Raw genomic sequence first — 23253 nt, 5'->3', positions numbered from 1 at the left:
CAGTGCTTTGTCTAAAAGCAATGGAACCATGGGGATTTAGCATGAAGCTCCTAACAGCTGGGTCATATGACCTCTTATGCCACTTTAGCAAGTTTTACTAATTGTTCAGGTGAGAAAACTCCAAAGCCAGCTTCCATGTCTGGGGATCAGACAGCCATGGCCCACGCCTTGGTCTGCTGCCCAAACCACTCTGCACTGGACCCCTCCAGCTCCTTCTGCGGGTGGTGGGTCCACGGGGGGATGAGTCCATGTAACATATTTAGGCTGGGCCCGGCGGGACTCCATGGGCTAAGGCCCGACCATCAGGCGCTCACCCACGAGGCCCTACCCCGGGCCTGGCTCCAGGGCAGGGCCCTGGTAAACCTCTGGGCTAGGTACACTGACTCCTTGAATTCCTTCCCATGAAGTGTCTTTTGAACCGTTCTTTGTCAGGCGCTTCGCCTAGGACCAGTCTGCCTTGGGTGACCCTACCAGGGGCAAAATGCCCCCAACAGCATAGCTCGTAGGATCCTTGGGGCACTCAAACTCCTCCACCACGATGAGGTAATGGTTCCAGGAGAGGAGGGACTCAGAGTAGAGCTGCTGCTCCTCCATTTCGAGAAGAGTCAGTTGAGGTGGTTCAGGCATCTGGTGAGGATGCCTCCTGGACGCCTCCCTTGGGAGGTGTTTCAGGCATGCCCAACCAGGAGGAGGCCTCGAGGCTGACCCAGGACACACTGGAGGGATTATATCTCTCGGCTGGCCTGGGAACGCCTCTGGATTCCTCCGGAAGAGCTGGTGGAAGTGGCTGGGGTGAGGACAGTCTTGGCTTCCTCGCTGAGGCTGCTGCCCCCACGACCCGGATAAGCGGAGGATGACGAAGACGAAGATGAAGAGAAAACTCCTGCGTTGCCAGCTAACCCATAGATTTGTGTTTTGATGCTGTAATATTGAGGATCTGGCTCTTTATGTGGTGAATGCCTCACAAGATTCGAACTGGTTTCTAATTTTGGAGTTGTGCTTGTGAGAAGGGAAGAAGAGGCTTTGTTTTTCATTGACACTAAGGTAGCTGCCAGCAAAATTACTGGTCCATTAAACCAAAACTATGGCTGTTGATTTTAGAGAAATGCCTAAATTTATTCATCAAAATGACCTACTTCTTTCACAGCATCCATTTATTTTAGGTGTTCATGTGACATGTTAAAGTGTTAATACAAAAATGTTCATGTGGCTAAAAAAATTATTCAGCTGTCACACTGATCTGACTTATTTGCCATGAAATCTTTCCTAGGTGAAGAGAACAGGACAGTCACCTCTAGATAACCTTCCTGTATGACGTGCTGGCAGAGACCTGAGCACCAACCTGGAAGACAGCACTCATCCAGGGCATGAACCCATGGGCTTGTCTGTCTTCCCAGCTTGATCAGTATTTATTTTGATTCTTTCAGATGGGATAAGATTCAGATGTGTTTGCTTGCCTGACTAGTCGCACATCTCTCTGTCTCCCACCAAAAAATCTATTATCTGCTACATTTGCTTCCCTAACAGAGGGATAAAATCTCATCTGTCTCGGTTGGAGGGAAGAAACATTACAACCCCATGGTGTGTGTTTATGTGTGTGTGTGTGCACGCGCGCCCCCATGTGTGGTGGGCTACAGACTGAAATAAACTCAAGTTTGTGGCAGTCAGGGATTTTCAGAGGCACCTGAGTGGAAACTGTCTATCATCCTCTAAACAGCAATAGTTGGACTTTGCTCTGTATCAAATAACCTGGAATACTGAAGGAATATTTTAAAATTAACCCACTGAAGACCTTAAAAAATATGATCTTATTTAGAATATGGTCACTTGTTGGATTATCGCTGCCTGTCTTGCATGTGACAGGAGTTTATAATCTGGTGCTAAGCACAAAACACATTTCAGAAAAAGAGATAAAGAGGGGACATCAATGAAGCGTATTCTTCTCTTCACCAATGATCCATCCCAACTGACCCTCTGCCTCTCAGACAGAAATGGTGCTGAATATCTGTCTGCGTTGATCAATCCAGGGAAACTGTGTGAGGCTTCTCTGGCCTTCCTATTCATTTAAAATTCACCCTTCAACAATTCTTTATGCATTTCAATGCCTTAAATTGGCACGTCCTCAATTTTCAGTATCCCTCCATTATTACTGTTACTGCTTTTTGATCGGTTCACGCACTCTGACAAAGCCGAGCTTCCTTCTTATTCTCAAAGTGCTTGCAGAAATCAGTCTACATCAGCCAACAATATAAAAAGCTACAGCTTCTGGATATGTGTACCATTATTACCTCGGCTCTTTGTCCCACAGGTGGTTTAAGGTGTTAAATGCTGCTGTTTTTAGCTCTCAAGTGCATCATGTCAGCTTTAACTGTTTGTGTATGACTGAGCATACATCTGGATTAAGAGGATGTGAATTGTATGATGATTTATTTTAGAGTTTGTAATCAGATATTTTCAGTTGGTGGCCAGTTTTGTTGTTACTAGCTGTCGGTCACCATTAGCCTCAAGCTCAATGTAGGTGTTGAGCTCTCTCTGCCTTCTGGAGTCACACAGAAGTGATGGGTGAGGAAAAAAAACATCTCTGTGAGCCCAAGTCACTGATTTGTGAATACTCCAGAGACAAAGTACTCCTGTTGGGTGAAGAATTTAAATGAACAGAGACTGCTGATGACATTTAACAGTTGATCTTTTTATGGCTGACACATGTTTGGTCCGGTTATAAACACGCTACATGTGGAAGCTATTCTCCAGCCTCAAGTGAACAGAGTTAAAGATGTCTGAACTATCACAGGACTGCAGTGAACATTCATCTGACCTCATCAAATGTTATTAGTTAATGCTTTCCTTATTATACATTTCCTTCCTGCACAGTACCCTCTATTTTCTTTGTGAAGGGAAAAACATCTCTTTTTGTGTTTCAGCTTGATAAGATGACCTTTTCACAGCCAGTTAAGGCTGAAGCGTCCTGTTGCCTATCGATAGTCATTACTGCTTCCTCATCTCGCGTCTTCCTCTGAGCCCTCAGTGCTCCAACAGTGCCTCTCACTTGTCACAGGAATGCATGATATTTGTGCAGTTCACAGTGACTTCAGGATTTGTTCCCCCCTCCCTCTACATGACTCACTACCCATAAAGCACGGCAGGATGATATTTTAGCCACTAAACTGTCCCTGCACTCTTTCTGCAATTTAGGGGTGGATTTGTGACTGCTTGGCTCCGACACATCAGCTGTGTCCTGGTGTTAAAGTGTGAGAGCTGTCAGACAGAGCTATGAGTCATGGATTGTGTCATGAAGGCACTACAGTGGTCCATCGCCATGCAAGGATGTGTGTGGTAAGGTTACTGGCTGATCACTCTGGGTAATGGACCATTTTATGGCCAAAATAGCAGCAAAGCTATCAGGGGCTTTGCTCACACAAGGTGGTTATGGCAGGAGACGGGCAAGAACAATTATGGAGACAACAATGAGGCTGTTTTTAGCATCGGCATTTCGTTATTACGTGCACTGCCACAGATATCCATTTCAACCAGTCAGTCAGTCACTTTATTTGTAGCTTATCTGAACCAGCTTGTGCTTTTTTATTTTGCACCCTAAAGCAATGGAGTGCTGCAGGGGTGATGTGTTTCTGTTGGCTAACCCAGAATTTAACATCATCATAGGCTCTCTTGGCCAAAAGCCGGTGGGATTTTTGCAGTAGATTTTCAATCATTGAAAATAAGCACTGTAATGAACAAAAGCTGGTTTGATTTTGCTCAGCAAAAATAATCTCCACAAATGAGCGCCACCTTAAAGATTTTGAAACCATAAACGCTATCATTAAAATGTCAAAATTAACATTACGCTAAGATTGAACTGCACCAACATCACCACGTCATGTAACTTTTGTTTTCAGTGTGAGGTTTAATGTCTGCAATGATCCCTGTTGTTTCTTTTAGCCACTTGTGAGCAACTACCTTTTGTAAGACACATTAATGCTTCAAAATTCAGTGCAGTATTAACCGCTGAACTTGGTGCCATAATCTTAAAAAATCGTAATCTAGTGTTAAAAACAGACCTTATTTCAGGGATTTAATCAAAAAACCCTTTCAAAAATCCAATCGACTTTGAGATGAATGAAGCATACATTCACCAGTGGTAGGAGTATGGTGTCGTGTGCAGTGACTACAGCGGGCGTCTTCTGGGCGATGACACTGGTCTTCTTGGGGATGGCCTATGTTTCTCTTTCTTTCTTGATATAATCAGATAATGAATCCTATTCAAAAACACTGTTTTCATAAAGGTGTACTTTTGGTTTTCTAACATAATGTGATATGAGTCATTTACCATTAAGCCATATTTCTGTGTCATTTTTTGGGGGGGGGGGCATTTGCAGTCATGAACAAGGGGCACAAGGTGGGTCGCTAGCTAGGTGGGTCGCTAGCTAGCTAGCTAGTAACAACCACGACCAATCTTAACAAAATTAATAGATAATCCAAAACAGTTTGCATTTGATAAAACATGACTCTGAAATACATTACAGTGCTCAAGTGAATCAAAAATATACACGAATGGACAAAATCCCGTTCACACCAATTATGATAATTATCAGTTCGAAGGCTTTCTGAGCTCAGTTTGATTTCAAACTTTATTTTGGGAATATTTCTAAGATAATGGCAAAGAAAATATGGTTGTTCATATTTATGGTCTAATTCATGCAACCTGACTGAAGCAGTTGAAGCTGAATTTCACATGAAGGGACCACTATCATACCCGCAATGCATCGCTAGCTACAGTACAATACAGTATCGCAGTTCTAATTGTAGTAATTTAATGTTGCGAATTGGCTGTGCCTCCTGACGGACCTGTGTTACCCGTGAGGCATAAATCCTCCCAACAAATAATCCCTTTAAGCAGATAATCTGGGAAAAGCAGAATGATTTTTTTTTCTAACTTTGTTAAGGGAAACTTTTTGCACATTTTTCATTGTTATGATACACTGTGATCAAGTGCTGCCTCTGGTCTTTTGCAAAACGTGCAGTCATGTGAATGAAATGGATTGTATATTTTGCCTCCGTGTATGTGCAAGGGTGTGGGTAATTCCTTGTTTGTGTCCATCCTCAGAGACCTGTGCAACTTCAACAACACAGGCACGGTTGCTGTTGTTTGTAGTGCTGCACATCCTCACCTGTGTACTCTCTCTGTCCCCCCCCCCAGAGAATTGAAGTAACATGGGAAAACACAACAGTAAGCTGGCACCGGAGGTCCTGGATGACCTGACCAAGAACACTGAATTCAACGAGGCAGAGCTCAAGCAATGGTACAAAGGCTTCCTGAAAGACTGTCCCTCAGGCATCCTCAACCTGGAGGAGTTCCAGCAGCTCTATGTTAAGGTGAGCTGGAGGACAGGACCCAGGTGGGGGAAGCTGCTCACATCCAAGTTGTAGAGATGGATGACAGCTGATCAGTAGGGGGCTGAAATATATACCATCATCTTTTGCAGGTCATTTGCCTAAAGTTAAAACGGTGCTCTGTCTTTTTCTGCGGTTATATAAGATAAAAAGTTACCCCCGTGATGACTCAGTCTGAACATTATTAGCCGGCCATGGAGAAAGCTTATTTTACTGTGGCTGACTAATCGTTCTATGTTTGGACCACTGAGAGGAGGTGGAGCCTTTGATAATGTCAGAAAGTTATTAACTGCTTGAAACTCCCCTGGAACATTTTTCTACACTTTTTCAGAACCACACAGCGCCAAAGAACTCACACTGATTTATTTTGAAGACATTTCCTCTGTTCTTCTTTGAAACAGTTTGTAGATTTTTTTTTTTCTGTATGGCCAAATCAATGTTCGGGTTCGATGAAAACTGTTGTCATTTCACTGCAGACTGCAGCCCTGTTCCTTTGCACCACTGCGGTGAGAAAACAAAGCGTATAAAGCGAATAAACGACTTTGCAAGTTTTTGTCAACACACAGTAATGATTGAAGAGGTAGCTACAACTGAAAACCATCATCAGTGGCCTTCATTTAGCTTGTTAAGTTTTGTACGTGTTTATATAACCTTTAATAATGTCAGTGACTGATGTTAGGGAGCTCGGCTTGCCATGCAGTCATGGCGACTGACAGTGTTTGGCCATACAGTCATTAGTTAAGTGAAACTGAACGTTTAATCTAAGAAGAGCAGGAGGGCGAATTAACTGACAAAACACAGAAGATCATGAACATAATGTTCTTTTGTTTCCTGACCACTTGAGTTGTGTGCGCTGGACCCTGGTTAACACTGATGAATGCCCCTGTCCCAGACTGGCATCATCACGTAGCACGCAGGAGCTACCATGCTAAACGGGCAGAGAAAAGGGATCTGTAAATTTTCTGATACAGATATGCTGCCCTGAAGTATTATTGAGGGCAAAGGATTTTAACATATGATCAATTTCACTGAACCAGCCTGTCGTGGTCCGTCACAACACAACATCGCGACACTCGTCGAAATGGAAGGCAGGAGCAGTGAAAAAGTTAATTGCTGCTGAGAAAGTAACGCAAACAGACCGCTTTAACAGCTGAGTCACCAACATCTGCCTCAACAGTAACAATTAAATTTATGATTGCCGATTTCACCAATGATCATTGAAGGAAATTTCTTTAAATACCCCCCAACCTGGACTATAAGACGGGAGAGATTTGTGGGTTAAAAAAACACCAGTGCTCTTCAAGTCTAACAAAAAGAGGAGTGCTGAGATTAACAGTGCTGAGATTAACAGGTTACAAAAGTAATCAATTACTGTAATGCACTACTTTCTGCTGTAATGAAAGGCATTACAAAAAATTAGTTGGTATTTTACTCGCTTCAAATGTGTGCGTTGCAATGCATTTTAACCTTGATTGAAGTGTTTTTTTTTAACACACAAATTTGCCAAAATCACCGCAAGACCAGCAGAGGAGAAAAGTCCACGCAAAATGTTTGACTTCCCCTCTCCTCTGCTGCTGCAGAGAACGACAGGAGAGATGAGTGCAGCACCAGCAGATACGACGTTGGACGGTACATTAGCGAGATGGGCATATTGCCATTACTTTGAGTTCATGACAAACAAGGACATGAAGGATATGATGGTAAAATGGACTTCATGTGCAAAACCTAAAAGATCTGTCCGCTTTCCCAAATAGCACCGGTAATATAACTAAACATTTAGAGCGGTGCCATTGTAATGGGAAGTAAGCAAAAAGGAAGCAAGGAGAGGATGAAAGTGGGGATAAAAATAAGCAGGCAAAGTTATCTTTCTCCCGCTCTGAGACTGAAAGCTCAAGAGGTTAGGAGTCCCGCTGAAGATACGCTCCCGCTTTCAGCATTGGATCCACCAGCGTTTTGAAAACTTGTCAGCAAGATCCCTGCCGCGACAAGCAGCAATGATGACAAGGTAAGCGAGGCTACCATTGCCTCATCGATGTTAATTTTTACTGGACAGTGGTATTAATGCAAGCTGCAAATGGACTTTTATTTCCCCAAAGGATTCAGACAGACCAGCTATATGAGCCAGGCGTTTCATTTTATTCAAAATGTGCAAGCTAGCAAAAAATGCACGAGTCCTGTTAGGCTATGGAATTGAGTTTTATCATTTACGCCCAGGATCCTTGTGCACACAATAGGACTAGCCTATATATTCGTCTGACGATACTTTTTGTTAGGCTGTTATTATTATTATTTCCATTGCTTATCCGAGTTATTCATCAGTGGGGAGATTTGAATGATGGCTTTATTGCCCTCATGTTGCTGGCCCAGTCGTCTGACAGGCTTCTGTGGCTGTGCAGCTTTACAGTCGGCCTACTAGTCAATATTTCCAGCCGTCAGAACAGAAACACAATGTCATTGTGAATTAGGCCCAGCTCAATATGTGTGAAGTGTTTGATACACATTTGTTTTTAGTCTAAATCTTCTCGTGGGACAGGTAGTGCACCCACATGTTACAGTGTTCATGTTCGGTCGTGTCCAGACCTTCCAAAAATGGTTGGTTTCATTAGGGGTGTACACTGTAACATGTACAAGTTCCAGGCCCTTGGATTTGATCTCTGGCTATGTTCTTATATTTCCAGCATGTACTTCCAAGCAGATTAACTTTTGCTAAGGACTCGGACGAGGCATACTCAATCATGACAAGGGAACTCAAAAAGACTGAAATTCGGATTGAAATAAGGAACCCCCTGACCACCGCTGCTCATATTTGGAGTGCAAATAACAGAAGCTGCCTTGGAGTCACAGTGCACTGGATGGATAATGAAAGTTTGAAATGGAGGAATGTGGCAATAGCCTGTAGACCAGACATCACCAAGTGGTGGACTGTGGTCCGGGTCCAGACCCAGTTAGGGGTTAGGGTTAGGGTTTATGAATATTTATGAAAAGTTAAGTCATTCGTGCGTGCTCAGCTAATCTAGTTGATAAGACAGTTGCGTCGTCAGTAGCCAAGCCAGTCAAATTGATTGTTTTTACCTTTCAGCACCAGAGAATAGCGAGAGAGAGGAGACGAGACGAAACTGTGAAAACTGACATTTTTTAAGATGAATGGACGGACCAACACATGTTCGTTCTGCCTGCAGCCAGTTCAGAACCTTTGTGTCTCATGCAGCGAAACAGTGGCGTTAATAAAAAGTGGCAACGTTAAGCGTCACGATGAGACCAAACACGGGTCGTTTGAGGAAAGTTACCCACAGAAGTCTGTGAGGGAAAGTCTACATCTGTTTCCATGAATTAAAAAAAAAAATCACACTCTGTTACAATTCACCAACTCCATCCAGTGCACCGGTGGAAAGACTTTTCAGCCTTGTGCAAACCCTAAAGCGCAACCGTCTTGGTGATGCACGATTTCAGAGGCTTCTTCTGATGCATTTCAGCAAATATTTTAGCCAAGTAGGTGGTGGAATAGCTTGGCTCGCCACCATAGACTCTAAAAGAACATTTCCCAGCCTACTTTGGACACGTGCTACCTCTGTTTGTTGATTTGGTAGTTAGTCTGTTTACCTTTTTGTCTGGTAATGACTGAGCTGTCTTTACTATAGGGCCAATAGGCCCAAGCACGATAATACTATTAAAAGTACCTTTATTTTGTTATTTCTATTTCTGTTGAAATCTGACCTTGTGTAGCTGATAGTCATCGTCTAGCTGTAACTCACTAATAAACACGAACACCTGTGAATTGTTTTTTCTCTGGCCGGTTTTATTGTAGACTAAGATTATCCTGAATATGTTCATTTTTGTGTGTCCTTAGTTTTATATATAAAGCATAAACTTTGTTTTACTTTGCTGTGAACCACAAAAAAACTTGAATAAAGCGATAGAAATCCAAATTTTGTATCTTGTCATATCTTTAGATGCTGCATTACAGTACAATATGTTTTTTTTTCATAATGAATAGGCCCAAAGTTACAGTATCTCCATTACAATTTACAAGATTTTCTTTTCTTTGTTCTTTGTTCCTTGTATAGAGGCATTCAGCCAATGAGCTCCATTTAGAATACCAAATCAGAGTAACTTAAAAGTAATGCAAAAGTAGTGTAATGCCTTACATTTCAAATACAGTAATATTAAACTACAAACTTTTTTCTGGTGTTATTGGGAGACTTAAACAGACTGCTGCTCTGGGCCCCTCCCCTGTCCCAAAGCACTCACAGGCGGCCCTGTCCTTGTGCAGCAGACTGTCCCTCTAAGCTGCAGCAAGAGCAGTTGATGTTCACCCCTCTGCATCCAGAGTGAAAAATATATCAACTTTTTCAGGTCTTGTGAGGCCACCCCCCCCCCCTCCCCACACACACACACACATGTAAGATATTTTTCACACACTTGTCTGTCTCCAATGATGAGAATCATTAATCTGCCTCATAAAGTCCACTGTATGTAGATTCATTATGATGCAAATTAATCTATAATGTCATCTAGCGAAGTCCGGCTATCCTTCAGACAGTCAATAGCTGCTCTTTGAGAAACAATTGTTGCCACTGCCTGAATAAATTTTGGCCAAAGTTTTGTCAAAAACATTGCATTGAATGTACATAGCAAAATTAGCATCCACTGAACAATTGTTATGAGAATAAATACTTTTGAATTAATGTACTAAATGTAGGAATAAGCGGAAGACAATGGATGGATGGAAGTTCAAAAGATTAAATCGAGCGTGAAAATTTTTATTTTGAAAAGGCACTCTGCCGCTGCAAGTGCCCACGTGACTGGCAACAGCCAACCGGATTTGTTTTTTCTCTCTCCGCTCAAAAGCGGGAGCAGAAGATGTACGCAGAGCTGCACTGAAAGGAAGAAATAAAAGTGGAAACCACAGCTAAAAGTTGTTTGAAAGACATTTTGCAGTTTTGAGAATTTGGGGTTTTTCTTGTTCTTCCCTGACTCCGTCCCTGCCTTGGAGACATTTTGCAGACTGCTTAATGGGACTTGGTGAGTGTACACAAATGTATATTATTTATTGTCATAAACTTGACAAATTATTCTGAGAATTGTATCAGTTAAAGTACAAATGTGGATGTTTGTGTTTTAAATCTGGGTAAAGTGATGCATTCCTGTGACAATGATCGTACGGCCTCTGAAGTTCAAGTTGTCTCCGGGAGTAAACTGAGAAACCGTACTTTTGTTAAGACGTAAAAGATGCTTTGTTTTATTTTGTCTGTGGTTCTGTCCTTTATGTCACTGAAGTCGTTTGAAATAGGCCGTTAAAGCTGGGTTGAGAGAAGTGGAGCCAACACTGTGCTTGGATACCACGTGTGCAAAACTTGGTGGCGAGCCAGGGATTGAACTGAGCCCTCAGAGTGAAACGCCCTCTGCTGGACGTTGCAGGTTTTCTGGCTGGAGTGGTAGGACCTGCCCTGATTTTACCGCAACTCGTAGTGGACTGAGAACTTGAACTGGAATAACAAATCCAAGAAGTTGAAGGATTCACAATAAGAAGGAAAAAAGATTCAAATCAATCATGAACAGATTTCTTGCTGAATGATTTATCCCACTGCGCAATGTGACGTTGAAATGATGTGTATTTAACGTCATTTTTGACATCTATCAGGTCTCCTGAAGGTGCAGAATGAAAGTTGTTTTTTTTAACGTCCATTTCTGACGTGGTCTAGACGTCCGGCCGTGACGTCCACATGACCTTTTGATTACATTTGAAGGACGTCTTGTCAACCCAATTTCCAGGTCCACAGGACATCTGGATGAGAGCGTATTTACATCCTAATGACGTCGTCCACGTCCATTTAGATTTTTAGCTTTTTGTTTGGTTTCAATCGCCTTTACCTTTAACTTTCATCAAAGTGGGTTCCAACCTGAAAAAGGGGCCCATAGTTATGCATGGAGGTTCTTACTTACAATCACAACTGAAGCCTCCTTTCATTTTCCATCTCTTCAATTAACAATAAGCGAAAAAAATCAAACTGGGAAAAAGTTGAATAAAAAAATGGCCAGGTACAAAACTGTGAGTCACTTCTGCAATTATAACGTTGAAACTTTACAGCACCCACAACCTGTCAATTGAAGCTTTACGTCATGCAGAAATAGCACATTGCAATTGAAATGGCCACTGAAGTTTGTAAGAAACATTGCATTTTTTTTTTATTAAAGCACAGAATGATAAACTGACGGAAATTTAAGGGTATGAACGGTGTGAATACAGTTACATGTGTTCAAGATATCAGAACTTTCCTCCAAAGGGTTGGAGGGGCAGCCATAGACTCCCATGAAGGAAAAAAAGCAAACAAAGAATTCTAAGAAAACAAAGAGTTAACACACACACTTCCAAATATTTACACAACCTATTTACATTTTTTTTAAACTACTTTAATGGATTTTTTTTGCAACTATTAACACATTTACGCCCATTTACAAGTACTTACACACTATTTACAATTATGAGCAAATTATTAACTTATACCATTTACAAATATTCACACAAACAACTTACAACTAATTACAACTATTAATCTTCTAACAACTACTTACACACAAACATTTTAATTCCGGCACTAGGGATTAGTGTTGTCACGATACTGGATTTAACACTTTGATAAGATATTTTGAAAAGCATTGATAATCGATTCAATTTTCGAGACTAAGCTACCACTCAGAATTTAGTGCAAAAATGTTTTTCATTTAAGGAAAAATAAAGAACTTTATTCTTAAGGTAGAGAACTTTTTAAACTTATTCTTTACACAGTAACAGTATGCAAATAAGTTTTAATATATGTAACCTACCGTCGATTAGCTTTAGCTAGCGCTCGCTAACAAGACAACACGTCAAAGTAAACACAGACAGATGTGATAACTCCAGGCAACACGTACTTCAAGTTCTACTGTTACCAACCTCTGTACCTCTAACTCTATACAGGTCCGGTGTCTGTCTTGGAGGAGCTTTGCTACATTCGTTGTGTTCACTCCTTTTGTCAGCACAGTTCTGTTCCATCTCTTGCATATGGGCTTGCTGCTGTCCTTTGGCTTTCCTTGTTCATCCAACTCAAATCAAAGGAACCTCCAAACAGCACTTGTGCTGTATTGTTTATTTATTAAAACTGGTTGTGAAGGTCCTGCAGACACCATCTCATGGCAGCTTACACACATAGAGCGATGACATGAAAACAAAAATATAGCCAGCGAGGCAGGAGGGGAGGGGCTGCTGCACGATGGCTCGCTTGCTCGTCTGTTTGTGTATATGTGTGTGTGTGTGTGTGTGTGTGTGTGTTGGCGGTGGCGCATGTGTAAACCAAGGAGGCAGCTAGAGTATCGATACTATTGAAAGGTCATTTTGTACCGTTTTTACTTTTCAAAATTGATATTTATTCGATAAATCGATATTTTTGACAACACCAATTTGAGATGCTGACCAAAGAATCTGCTCTGTGTGGAAGTCACTCTCCCTCATCAAAACGGGCACAACCTACTTAGCTACCATTGGCTGGTCCTCCTATTGGATTGAAAAGGTACTGCAACTGAGTTTACACATGAGGACACAGTGGCGTTATGAGTCATTCACTTGGTCACTGCAAGGGAACTCATTCCAGGCACGAGCCCAGCAGTGATTGGCCAAGGTGCCATCGTAGTTTTTGTGGAAATTTCTGGCGGCTGCTGCAGTAGGAAGCCCAGAACTATGACTCCATTTGAACCTTAGAAAGTAGATGAATGAGCAGCAGGGTCCATTAGAGTGTCCCTGGTCAACCCCCACCCCCCCAAACCCCCAACAGAAAAAGTTCATTTGTAGGTCTAAAGGTATATAAGCCACTTAAAGTCCATTGTATGTAATTCATTATTATGCAAATTCATTGCTGATGTCATCTAGCGATGTCTGGCTACAATTCAGACAGCCAATAGCTGCTTTTTGAGATTTGGAAACAATTGTGTCCACCACATCAATAAATTGGAGCCAAAGTTTTGTCAAAAACATTGCGTTGCCTGTTCATAGCAAAATTAGCATCCAATGATCAGTTGTTATTTGAATAAATACTTGTGTTTTTTATTGGCATCACTTTCAACTTGCATGCAGAAAGAGAATCACAGTCAATTTAAATCCAGCAGACAGTTTTTATTTCAAATAAATCACAGTTGCAGAGTAACGATTGGGGCAGGGGTTGGCTTCCAGACTTGATCTTCCTCGGCACCGCCTTGGTTTAAGCCCTGCCTGGCAAAATAATTGTTTTCAAGCCTGACTCTTGCAGCAGGGTTTAGTCCCCAGAATGAGTCCTCCATGGCATCACAGTTTAAGCCCCGCCTGGCAAAATAATTGTCTTCAAGCCTGATTCTTGGGGCAGGGGTTGGTCTTCAGACTAGATCTTCTTCGGCATCATAGATTTAGAACCGCCTGGCAAAATAATTATCTTCCAGCCTGACTGTTGGGGCAGGGTTTAGTCTCCGGTATGGATTTTCTCCAGCACTGTAGTTCAAGCACCGCCTGGCAAAATAATTGTTTTCGAGACTGACTGTTGGGGCAGGGTTTAGTCTCTGGTATGGATTGTGTCGAGCACTGTAGTTCAAGCACCGCCTGGCAAAATTATTGTTTTCAAGACTGACTGTTGGGGCAGGGTTTAGTCTCTGGTATGGATTGTGTCGAGCACTGTAGTTCAAGCACCGCCTGGCAAAATTATTGTTTTCCAGAGTCACGCTTGGGGCAGGGGTTGGCTTCCAGACTTGATTTTCCTCAGCACCGTAGTTTAAGCCCTGCCTGGAAAAATAATTGTTTTCCAGAGCAACGCTTGGGGCAGGGGTTGGCTTCCAGACTTGATTTTCCTCAGCAGCATAGTTTGAGCCCCGCTTGGCAAAATAATTGTTTTCCAGAGTAACGCTTGGGGCAGGGGCTGGCTTCCAGACTTGATTTTCCTCAGCACTGCAGTTTAAGATCTGCCTGGAAAAATAATTGTTTTCCAGAGCAACGCTTGGGGCAGGGGTTGGCTTCCAGACTTCATCTTCCTCTTCACCATAGTTTAAGCCCCGCTTGGCAAAATAGTTGTCTTCAAGCCTGACTCTTGCAGCAGGGTTTAGTGTGCAGACTGAGTCCTCCATGGCATCATAGTGTAAGCCCCGCTTGGCAAAATAATTGTCTTCAAGCCTGACTCTTGCAGCAGGGTTTAGTGTGCAGACTGAGTCCTCCATGGCATCATAGTGTAAGCCCTGCTTGGCAAAATAATTGTCTTCAAGCTTGACTCTTGCCGCAGGGTTTAGTGTGCAGACTGAGTCCTCCATGGCATCATAGTGTAAGCCCCGCTTGGCAAAATAATTGTCTTCAAGCTTGACTCTTGCAGCAGGGTTTAGTGTGCAGACTGAGTCCTCCATGGCATCATAGTGTAAGCCCCGCTTGGCAAAATAATTGTTTTCCAGAGTAACGCTTGGGGCAGTGTTCAGTCTCCAGAATGGATGTTCCTCGGCACCGTAGTTGCCTGGGGCAGCTGATGGCTCCCAGATCATGTCCATCAAGTCATCACTGGTACCGTAGTAATGTTGAAGCTGGGAACGGACCAGATACTCCGCAAAAGAGTTCATGATGGAGCTTCTGTGCTGGTGCTGAATAGTCTTTTAGTTCCTTTCAGTTTCTTTCTGCTCTGTCTGGTCTGAACTTGCTCTCACATTTCTAGATGTACTCTTTCTTTATTTATATATTCTTTCACAAAGACTAAATTCAGTCAAGTCTTCTGCTATCCTGTCAGGATCACAGTCACATTGTCTTTCTGTGATGTCTTGTACTAGACTTAGCAGGCTGTGTTCTCATGAGGGTCAGAATTGAAACCTTCTTCTCGAGTTGAGGGCGGCACGTTGGCGCAGTGGTCAGCACTGTGGCCTCACAGCAAGAAGGTTCCAGGTTTGATTCATAAAAATTATAATTTAGAGGATCCAATTCACCAAGCCTCTGTGGTAAAATCACCTAAATCCTTCGTTGAAAGGATCACGCTCTTTATGCCCTGTGGACAATGGCCTATGTCAGGAGGGTGCCCTGCATTTGGGTACATGTTTTGTGTTCTCCCAAAAACTTGAAATCATGACTTAGGCCTTTATTTTAATGGGGTGATGATTTATAATTTCCATCCACCCATCCATTTTCTTCTGCTTATCCTGTTAAGAGTGGTGGGGGGTGGAGCCTATCCCAGCAGCCTTCAGGTGAGAGGCGGTGTTCACCCTGGACAGGTCACCAGTCCATGGCAGGGCCAACACATATAGACAGACAACCATTGGCTCTCCCAGTCACACCTACAGTCAATTTAGAGTCTGGATTAACCTGGTCCCCTCTTGATGTCTTTGGACTGTGGAGGAAGCTGGAGTACCAGAGAGAACCCAGCAGGAACAGGGAGAACATGGAGACTCACCCAGAAAGACCCCGTGCTCCAGCCGGGGCTCGAACCTGGAACCTTCTTGCTGTGAGACGACAGCGCTGACCCCTGCACTATATAAAACATGATAAAAATAATTTTCCATTTGGGAATTAATTTTTTGAAGTGCAATCGGAAAATGTAGGTCCCGCACATTCAGTTGACCTGCAAAGTTATGAATTAGGCAGCATTTCTTTTTTCCCACAGGTTGATAATTTTCTTGAGGTGGTGACATGGAACGGCGTGGAAACAACACATGATTTGCTAGTTCAGAATACACGAGGCAAAAAAGGTGTATGAACTCTCATGATGACAAAAACTACTAAACCCTAGAACACTAACGGCAGCTGATTTTATATATTTGAATGCAAACCATATTTTATCAGGAATACTGTATTGGGTCAAATCTATCCCTCATTAGTGATGGTGTTACTAATTATAACTTTAGTCCTCTAGAGTTAATTGCCTAATTAAGATATTGATGAAGAAATCAACTCAGATTTGTAATTCTTTTTTTTGACAAAGTTGGCAGTTCTTGTCAGGGCACTGAATCTTTCTTTGTGTGGTCCTGGGCCCCTCCCCTGTCAAAGGCCTGTATGGATTTCAGTTGGCTTCGCAGCTAAGAGACAAACACCTCTTAACCTGGTCGTATGAGTCCACTTTTAAATGCCAGCAGAAGAACTTTATGCTGATTTCTTCACATGCAGCTGAAATTTAGACTTCAAGTGTTGGTTTGAGGGTACAGCTTTGTGCCTATTTAGTTTTCAATAAATATTAAGTAACTTTGATGCAAATGAGCAATGTGCAACGCATGCCAATTAACCATGTCAGGCTTTTTCATTTACCGTCAACATAAATGCTGGAGAGAGATCATCGTTACTGGATGGGACTCTTAATTATATCTATAAGCAAAAAGTGATTCAAATTATTTAGCTAACTGAGTCCCTTTTGTCTCAGAGTAGCTGGACCTGTCAGGGGGAGCGGCAGTGTGGACCAGCATTAGCCTGCTACAAAATGCAATGACAGATAAAGAAGTCATTAGGAGTAGCTATTTGATTGAGTGTTAAAGATGTGGGTCCTTTGTTGGTAATAGGATTTGAGCTATCGACTCTATTCTTAGTTTACTTCAATGTTATTTCAAACATCAGCTGCTCAGTTATTAGCTAGCAAGTGAACAACAGTATTGTTAGCTGTGCTAGCTTAAGTAGACTGCTGGTATTGTGTTGGGGCCTGAGCCTCCTAGCACCGGCTGCGGCCGAGTCGCAGGAGTTGTCCCAAATCCAAGGATGTATTTTGTGAAGCGGTAGGATTTGAAGTTTGGAAGAGAGAGGCCTCAGTGTGGCACAAAGTTTGAGTCCAGACCTGAGAGCTATGCCTTTAAGAGCCCTCCCCCCGCTGCTCTCTGGCACCCAGAGTGGAGAGGAGGGTTTTTTGAGAGTTTTTGGTTATAAAAAGGCTCATAAATCCCCAGATGTTGGTCAAAAGTAGAATGAAATACTGTCACGATCCCTGTCTCGTGTTTCCTGTTTTATTTTGTAGTCATGTCCTGTCTTCCTGACCTCCCTCCTGTGATTACCTCATGTGTCTCACCTGGGTGATTGCACCACCTGTGTCTCGTTTCCCTTCTTGTATTTAACCTGTGTGTCTCCTTAGTTCCTTGTGGGGTCATTGTCATCATTTGTCGTCTTTCGCTGTCACAGTAGTCATTGTCCTTGTTTTTTGTCTCGTCACGTCAAGCCTCCTGCCTCAGAGAAGCAGAGAAGGAAGAGGTGAGAAGCATCTGTTAGAGGCTATGTGTGTCTGAGGAGACAGCCTCCCTATTGGTTTACATTGTAAGGTGAAAAGTGGGTCCTGGACTTTCAGGCTTTATAAAATCCAAACCATTTGAGTTCTGACAAAATTTTTAACAGCTTTTTGTTGAGCACTGTGTCATGAATCATGTAAATTAAAGGGGAAAAAATAGTTTAAAAAAACAATCTACACTCTAAAATTTAAATAAAAGTATATTTCAAGGTTTAAAGGTGGTGGTGGTGAGGAGGACACCCTGATCCTCCCTGCCATGATTGTTTCCTTGGTGCTGTGGTTCTTCTGATAATGGGCGGCATGATGTTAGCTTTTAGGCTCCAAGAAATTTCTTCTTTAAGATGCCACAATACAGCCTCTTCAGGACTCCACCTTCCCTGGCATTGGTGACAAAAGGGTTTCTTGTGGTGCCGCATGACTTCAGGTAGAGGACCCGATCATCCTTTTATGGTGCGACGATGTATCCCACGAGGACGCTGTGATCCTTCTTCACATCAGTGCCACAATTTTTCATGTAGGGAACAGCATGAGCTTTCTTGTAAAGCTTTGCTCTGTGTTTCTGCACAGAGCTTCAGGATCTGTCCTTGAAAAGATGCAGCAAACTCTCCAGTAATAGGAGAATTCAGGGACAGGGGTTGCCCCCCAGATCTTATTCTCCCTGGCACCGCAGTTCAAGCAACGCTTGGCAAAATAATTGTGTTCAAGGCTAACGTTATTGGTGCGTGGGGCAGGGGTTGGCCTTCAGACCGGATCTTGTCTGGCACCGAAGTTCAAGACATGCCTGGCAAAATAATTATTTTGTAACAATAGGGATGTGACGATACACTCAGCTCACGAGATGAGACAAGACTTGAAGAAAACTACAATGACAAAGTGTATGACTTGACCAACAGACTTTGGTCGGGGGCTTCTTCAATGGTAATACGACCGGTCTTTTCGGCGGTCTTTTCGGACGTCATTGTTGAAGCGATCCTTCCCTCCTTCTCCTCAGCTTCAGCTCCTCCTTCTCTTTCTTTAGGCTCTGGCAGGCTCGACGTAGCAAAGGTGCTTTACCACTCCCACGGGTCACAAATATGAGTTCACAAATCTCGCAAGACAGATATTTAACATGACGAGAAATATCGCCGAGTTTAATCTCGTAAGGTCTCATAGCACGAGATCTCATCAGATCCCTAGTAAAGAAACATCGGTGCTCGGGGCAGGAGTTGGCCTCCAGACCAAGTTCTCCATGGCACCGTAGTTAATGCTATGCTGGGCAAAGGGATTGCTGGGAGGGTACCGGTGCTTGGGGGAGCGGATGGCTCCCAGATCATGTCCATCACTTCATCACTTGCACTGTAGTACTTCTGAAGCTGGGATCGGACCAGAAACCCCACAAAGGAGTTCATGATGGAGCTTCAAAAGTCTCTGCTGGTGCTGAATAGTCTTTCAGTTGCTTTCTGCTTTGTCTGGTCTGAACACATTTTGTGTGTAGTCTTAGTTTTTTTGGCCTCAATCATAATGTGTGTTTTATTCTCATTAAAATTATTTCTCAGCTTCATATGTTTTTTTTTTTTTAATTTCTTCATATGTATTTTAAGTATGATAACTGTGACATTGTTTTTGATGATTCTGTTGCAGATTTGAGTTCCCTGTTGACTGAAGCATAAATAGGAACAAAAAGCTCGAGGTTGTCAGAGCTCAACGTTGGGACGCTGATATTAAAGTATGGGGGACTAACACATTTAGGTTAAATATCACTCTCTGAACTTGATACTTTACCTCCTCAAAATATAGTCGCACAGCATAGTTACATTTTGCCAGTTAGTGGCCACACTTTGATGTATGGGGAAAATAGGTCAAAGTTTATTTACAACTCTTAATTAGCAGTTTATTAAGTGTTTACAATGCAATAAATAACACAACCGTTTAGTAATCCTATATAAAAGGAGACTTACCATGAAGTTTACAAGTTGTACCAGTTGAGTAACAAAATGACTTCTCCACTATTCAAATTTATCCTCACTCGTCCATACTTGGGGGTACCTCTGTATTAAATGGAGAGTTGAGGAAGTGGGTTTGTTGTGGCCCTGTGGACCACAGACCTACTGTACAGTCCCCAAGTGATGGCAGGCACTAGTCAGGAGCATGTGGAAGTCTGTTCCTGCCTTAGTCTATGAGTTAAGCTGTTGCTGGCTTATTCCTCTGTACTTTTTCTGCTGCTACTTCTCTGTTTCTGCTGCTGTAACAGTGCCAATTTCCCCACTGTGGGACGAATAAAGGTTTATCTTAGCTTGAAGGAACTGCCTCTGATTAGCGGGGTACAGTAGCATTCAGGACCTCAGTCCTCAGCTCAGCTGCACTGGCCCCTGGTGCTGACATCGCACCAAAGGGCAAGGCAAGGCAAGGCGATTTTATTTGTAGAGCCCGTTTTCACCACCAGTTTGTCTCAAAGGGCTTCACATGGCATCATAACAACATCCTCTGCCCTTAGACCCTCACATCCACTGAGGAAAAACTCCATAGAAAACCTTTAACAGGGAAAAATCTGAGAAACCTCAGGGTGAGCAACAGAGGAGGATCCCTCACCCAGGAGGGACAGACGTGCAAAGGGGAGTCCTCCCTCTGGCATCTTCATGAATCCATCTAGAATGTCTTGTAGATTTGAGTCCCCAATGATAAGCATAAACTGCACTGTGTGGTTAGAAAAACAGACAAAATTTCAGGCTTATTTGAATTATTTTGAATGAATGTGGATGAAATGGAAAAAGTTTACAAAAACAATATCTTGGGGTAGGGCAGCACGGTGGTGCAGTGGTCAGCACTGTGGCCTCACAGCAAGAAGGTTCCGGGTTCGAGTCCCGGCTCGGGCGCGGGATCTTTCTGTGTGGAGTTTGCATGTTCTCCCCGTGCCTGTGTGGGTTCTCTCTGGTACTCCAGCTTCCTCCACAGTCCAAAGACATCAATTTGGGGACTAGGCTGACTGATACTCTAAATTGACTGTAGGTGTGAATGTGAGTGCGAATGGTTGTTCGTCTCTGTATGTTGGCCCTGCGATGGACTGGCGACCTGTCCAGGGTGAACCCCGCCTCTCGCCCATAGGCTCCAGCCCCCTGTGACCCTTAATAGAAAGGAATAAGCGGAAGACAATGAATGAATGAATATCTTGGAGTGAATAGTGATGAAAGACAGTCGTCAGGAATAACCAACATTGAATTTCAATATTATTCAAGGATCGTTATTCAAGGATTCAAGGATCTTTATTGTCATACCACTCACATTTCCACGTTGGTGATATGAACTCAGGTCCCGGGATAGCAAGAGAAAATATTTATATAAAGGTTTCTTACATATATACACTTGTGGTTTAAAGGGGGCAGGCTTGTATGTTTAAGCTATGAAATGGGTGGATTATTAACTAATTGATTTATGGGAGCAGGGTGGGATTGAATATGTTTATTTTTCCCACTCCTTTTTGAATATTTATAACAAGTTAAGTGTGTCACAGTTGCCTTTGCTTCATGTTTTTCAGTGTAATTATTATTATCATGATTAATGTAATTGTTATATAGGTTATTCATTGTTTTATTACTATTATTTCTTGTCCTACCATTTCTTGCTCTTTGGATATCTGAAATAAAAATGTTCATTCACAAAAATAATTAATCTTGCATCCTACAACAATGCCTGGAGACTGAATTGTTCACTTAAGGTGAAACTGGCCATTTCCACTCAGGATGTCAGTAACCAGGTGTATCGTTTATTATTAAACAAGACAAGAATCATTAACCATTAGATTCATCATGAATCAAAACTTCATGCAACCCATCAGAGACAGTAACATACACCTTAAACATGAATAACGTTTTTTTAAATGACTTGATTGCAGTCCTACGACACGATTGTATTCGAGTAAACTATGAGATAAAGGAAGTGCAGGCTATAATTTATTGTCCACTAACCTGCACATATTCATCATTAAACTGACGTTGTCCAACTGTGTCTAATATTTAACAGAAGCAGTTAGATTGTTGGAAAAAAGTAGACAGAATCAAGTAATGGTTGCAAAATGGGTGGGGCTTGACTGTTGTGGACACCGCCAATCCCATGTGGCTGTGGGTATGGTTGTAGACGGTTCCATCTGCTGAAAGATGGAAACAGTACAAGTCCAAACTGGCACAATTTGTGACTAAATGTAACAGAAACTTGTGTTTCTTCCTTTCGTGAGTTTTACTTAAGGTTTACTGTTTGATAACATCTTAAATTAGTGAGGAGACGGTGTGGAATATGTACCGAAATTACAAGTAGTGAAAGATAGTCATGTGAGTCAGACCTTCAACATTGTCCGAAAAAAAACTGCCATTTTGAGTAAACCTTCCATCAGCTTTAAGAATACAAGCCCTGGAATATTTACAGAAAGCTTGATTGACAATAAGTGAAAAAAAATCAAACTGGGAAAAAGTTGAATAAAAAAATGGCCAGGTACAAAACTGTGAGTCACTTCTGCAATTATAACGTTGAAACTTTACAGCACCCACAACCTGTCAATTGAAGCTTTACGTCATGCAGAAATAGCACATTGCAATTGAAATGGCCACTGAAGTTTGTAAGAAACATTGCATTTTTTTTTTATTAAAGCACAGAATGATAAACTGACGGAAATTTAAGGGTATGAACGGTGTGAATACAGTTACATGTGTTCAATATATCAGAACTTTCCTCCAAAGGGTTGGAGGGGCAGCCATAGACTCCCATGAAGGAAAAAAAGCAAACAAAGAATTCTAAGAAAACAAAGTGTTAACACACACACTTCCAAATATTTACACAACCTATTTACATTTTTTTAAAACTACTTTAATGGATTTTTTTTGCAACTATTAACACATTTACGCCCATTTACAAGTACTTACACACTATTTACAATTATGAGCAAATTATTAACTTATACCATTTACAAATATTTACACAAACAACTTACAACTAATTACAACTATTAATCTTCTAACAACTACTTACACACAAACATTTTAATTCCGGCACTAGGGATTAGTGTTGTCACGATACTGGATTTAATACTTAGATAAGATATTTTGAAAAGCATTGATAATCGATTCAATTTTCGAGACTAAGCTACCACTCAGAATTTAGTGCAAAAATGTTTTTCATTTAAGGAAAAATAAAGAACTTTATTCTTAAGGTAGAGAACTTTTTAAACTTATTCTTTACACAGTAACAGTATGCAAATAAGTTTTAATATATGTAACCTACCGTCGATTAGCTTTAGCTAGCGCTCGCTAACAAGACAACACGTCAAAGTAAACACAGACAGATGTGATAACTCCAGGCAACACGTACTTCAAGTTCTACTGTTACCAACCTCTGTACCTCTAACTCTATACAGGTCCGGTGTCTGTCTTGGAGGAGCTTTGCTACATTCGTTGTGTTCACTCCTTTTGTCGGCACAGTTCTGTTCCATCTCTTGCATATGGGCTTGCTGCTGTCCTTTGGCTTTCCTTGTTCATCCAACTCAAATCAAAGGAACCTCCAAACAGCACTTGTGCTGTATTGTTTATTTATTAAAACTGGTTGTGAAGGTCCTGCAGACACCATCTCATGGCAGCTTACACACATAGAGCGATGACATGAAAACAAAAATATAGCCAGC

General features: G+C 42.1%; 1 protein-coding gene across 2 annotated transcripts in view; it reads left to right on the top strand.

The window, feature by feature from the left end:
* The window catches only part of LOC147241168 (hippocalcin-like protein 4), an 85662-nt gene that overhangs the window by 13880 nt on the left and 48529 nt on the right, over window positions 1–23253 (top strand). For both annotated transcript variants that reach the window (XM_086193847.1, XM_086193846.1), the window contains one exon: window positions 5195–5370. In XM_086193847.1, the coding sequence (XP_086049973.1) occupies window positions 5209–5370 (162 nt within the window). In that variant the 5' untranslated portion in view covers window positions 5195–5208. The remainder of the gene's footprint in view (window positions 1–5194; window positions 5371–23253) is intronic.

The sequence above is a fragment of the Aulostomus chinensis genome, chromosome 22, assembly GCF_037954235.1.
Source record: "Aulostomus chinensis isolate RoL2024-O1b breed Wild chromosome 22, RoL_Achi_v1.0, whole genome shotgun sequence".
NCBI classification, from domain to species: Eukaryota; Metazoa; Chordata; class Actinopteri; order Syngnathiformes; family Aulostomidae; genus Aulostomus; species Aulostomus chinensis.
Note: the sequence above shows the minus strand (reverse complement) of the source record. Positions and strands in the feature narration are given on the sequence as shown.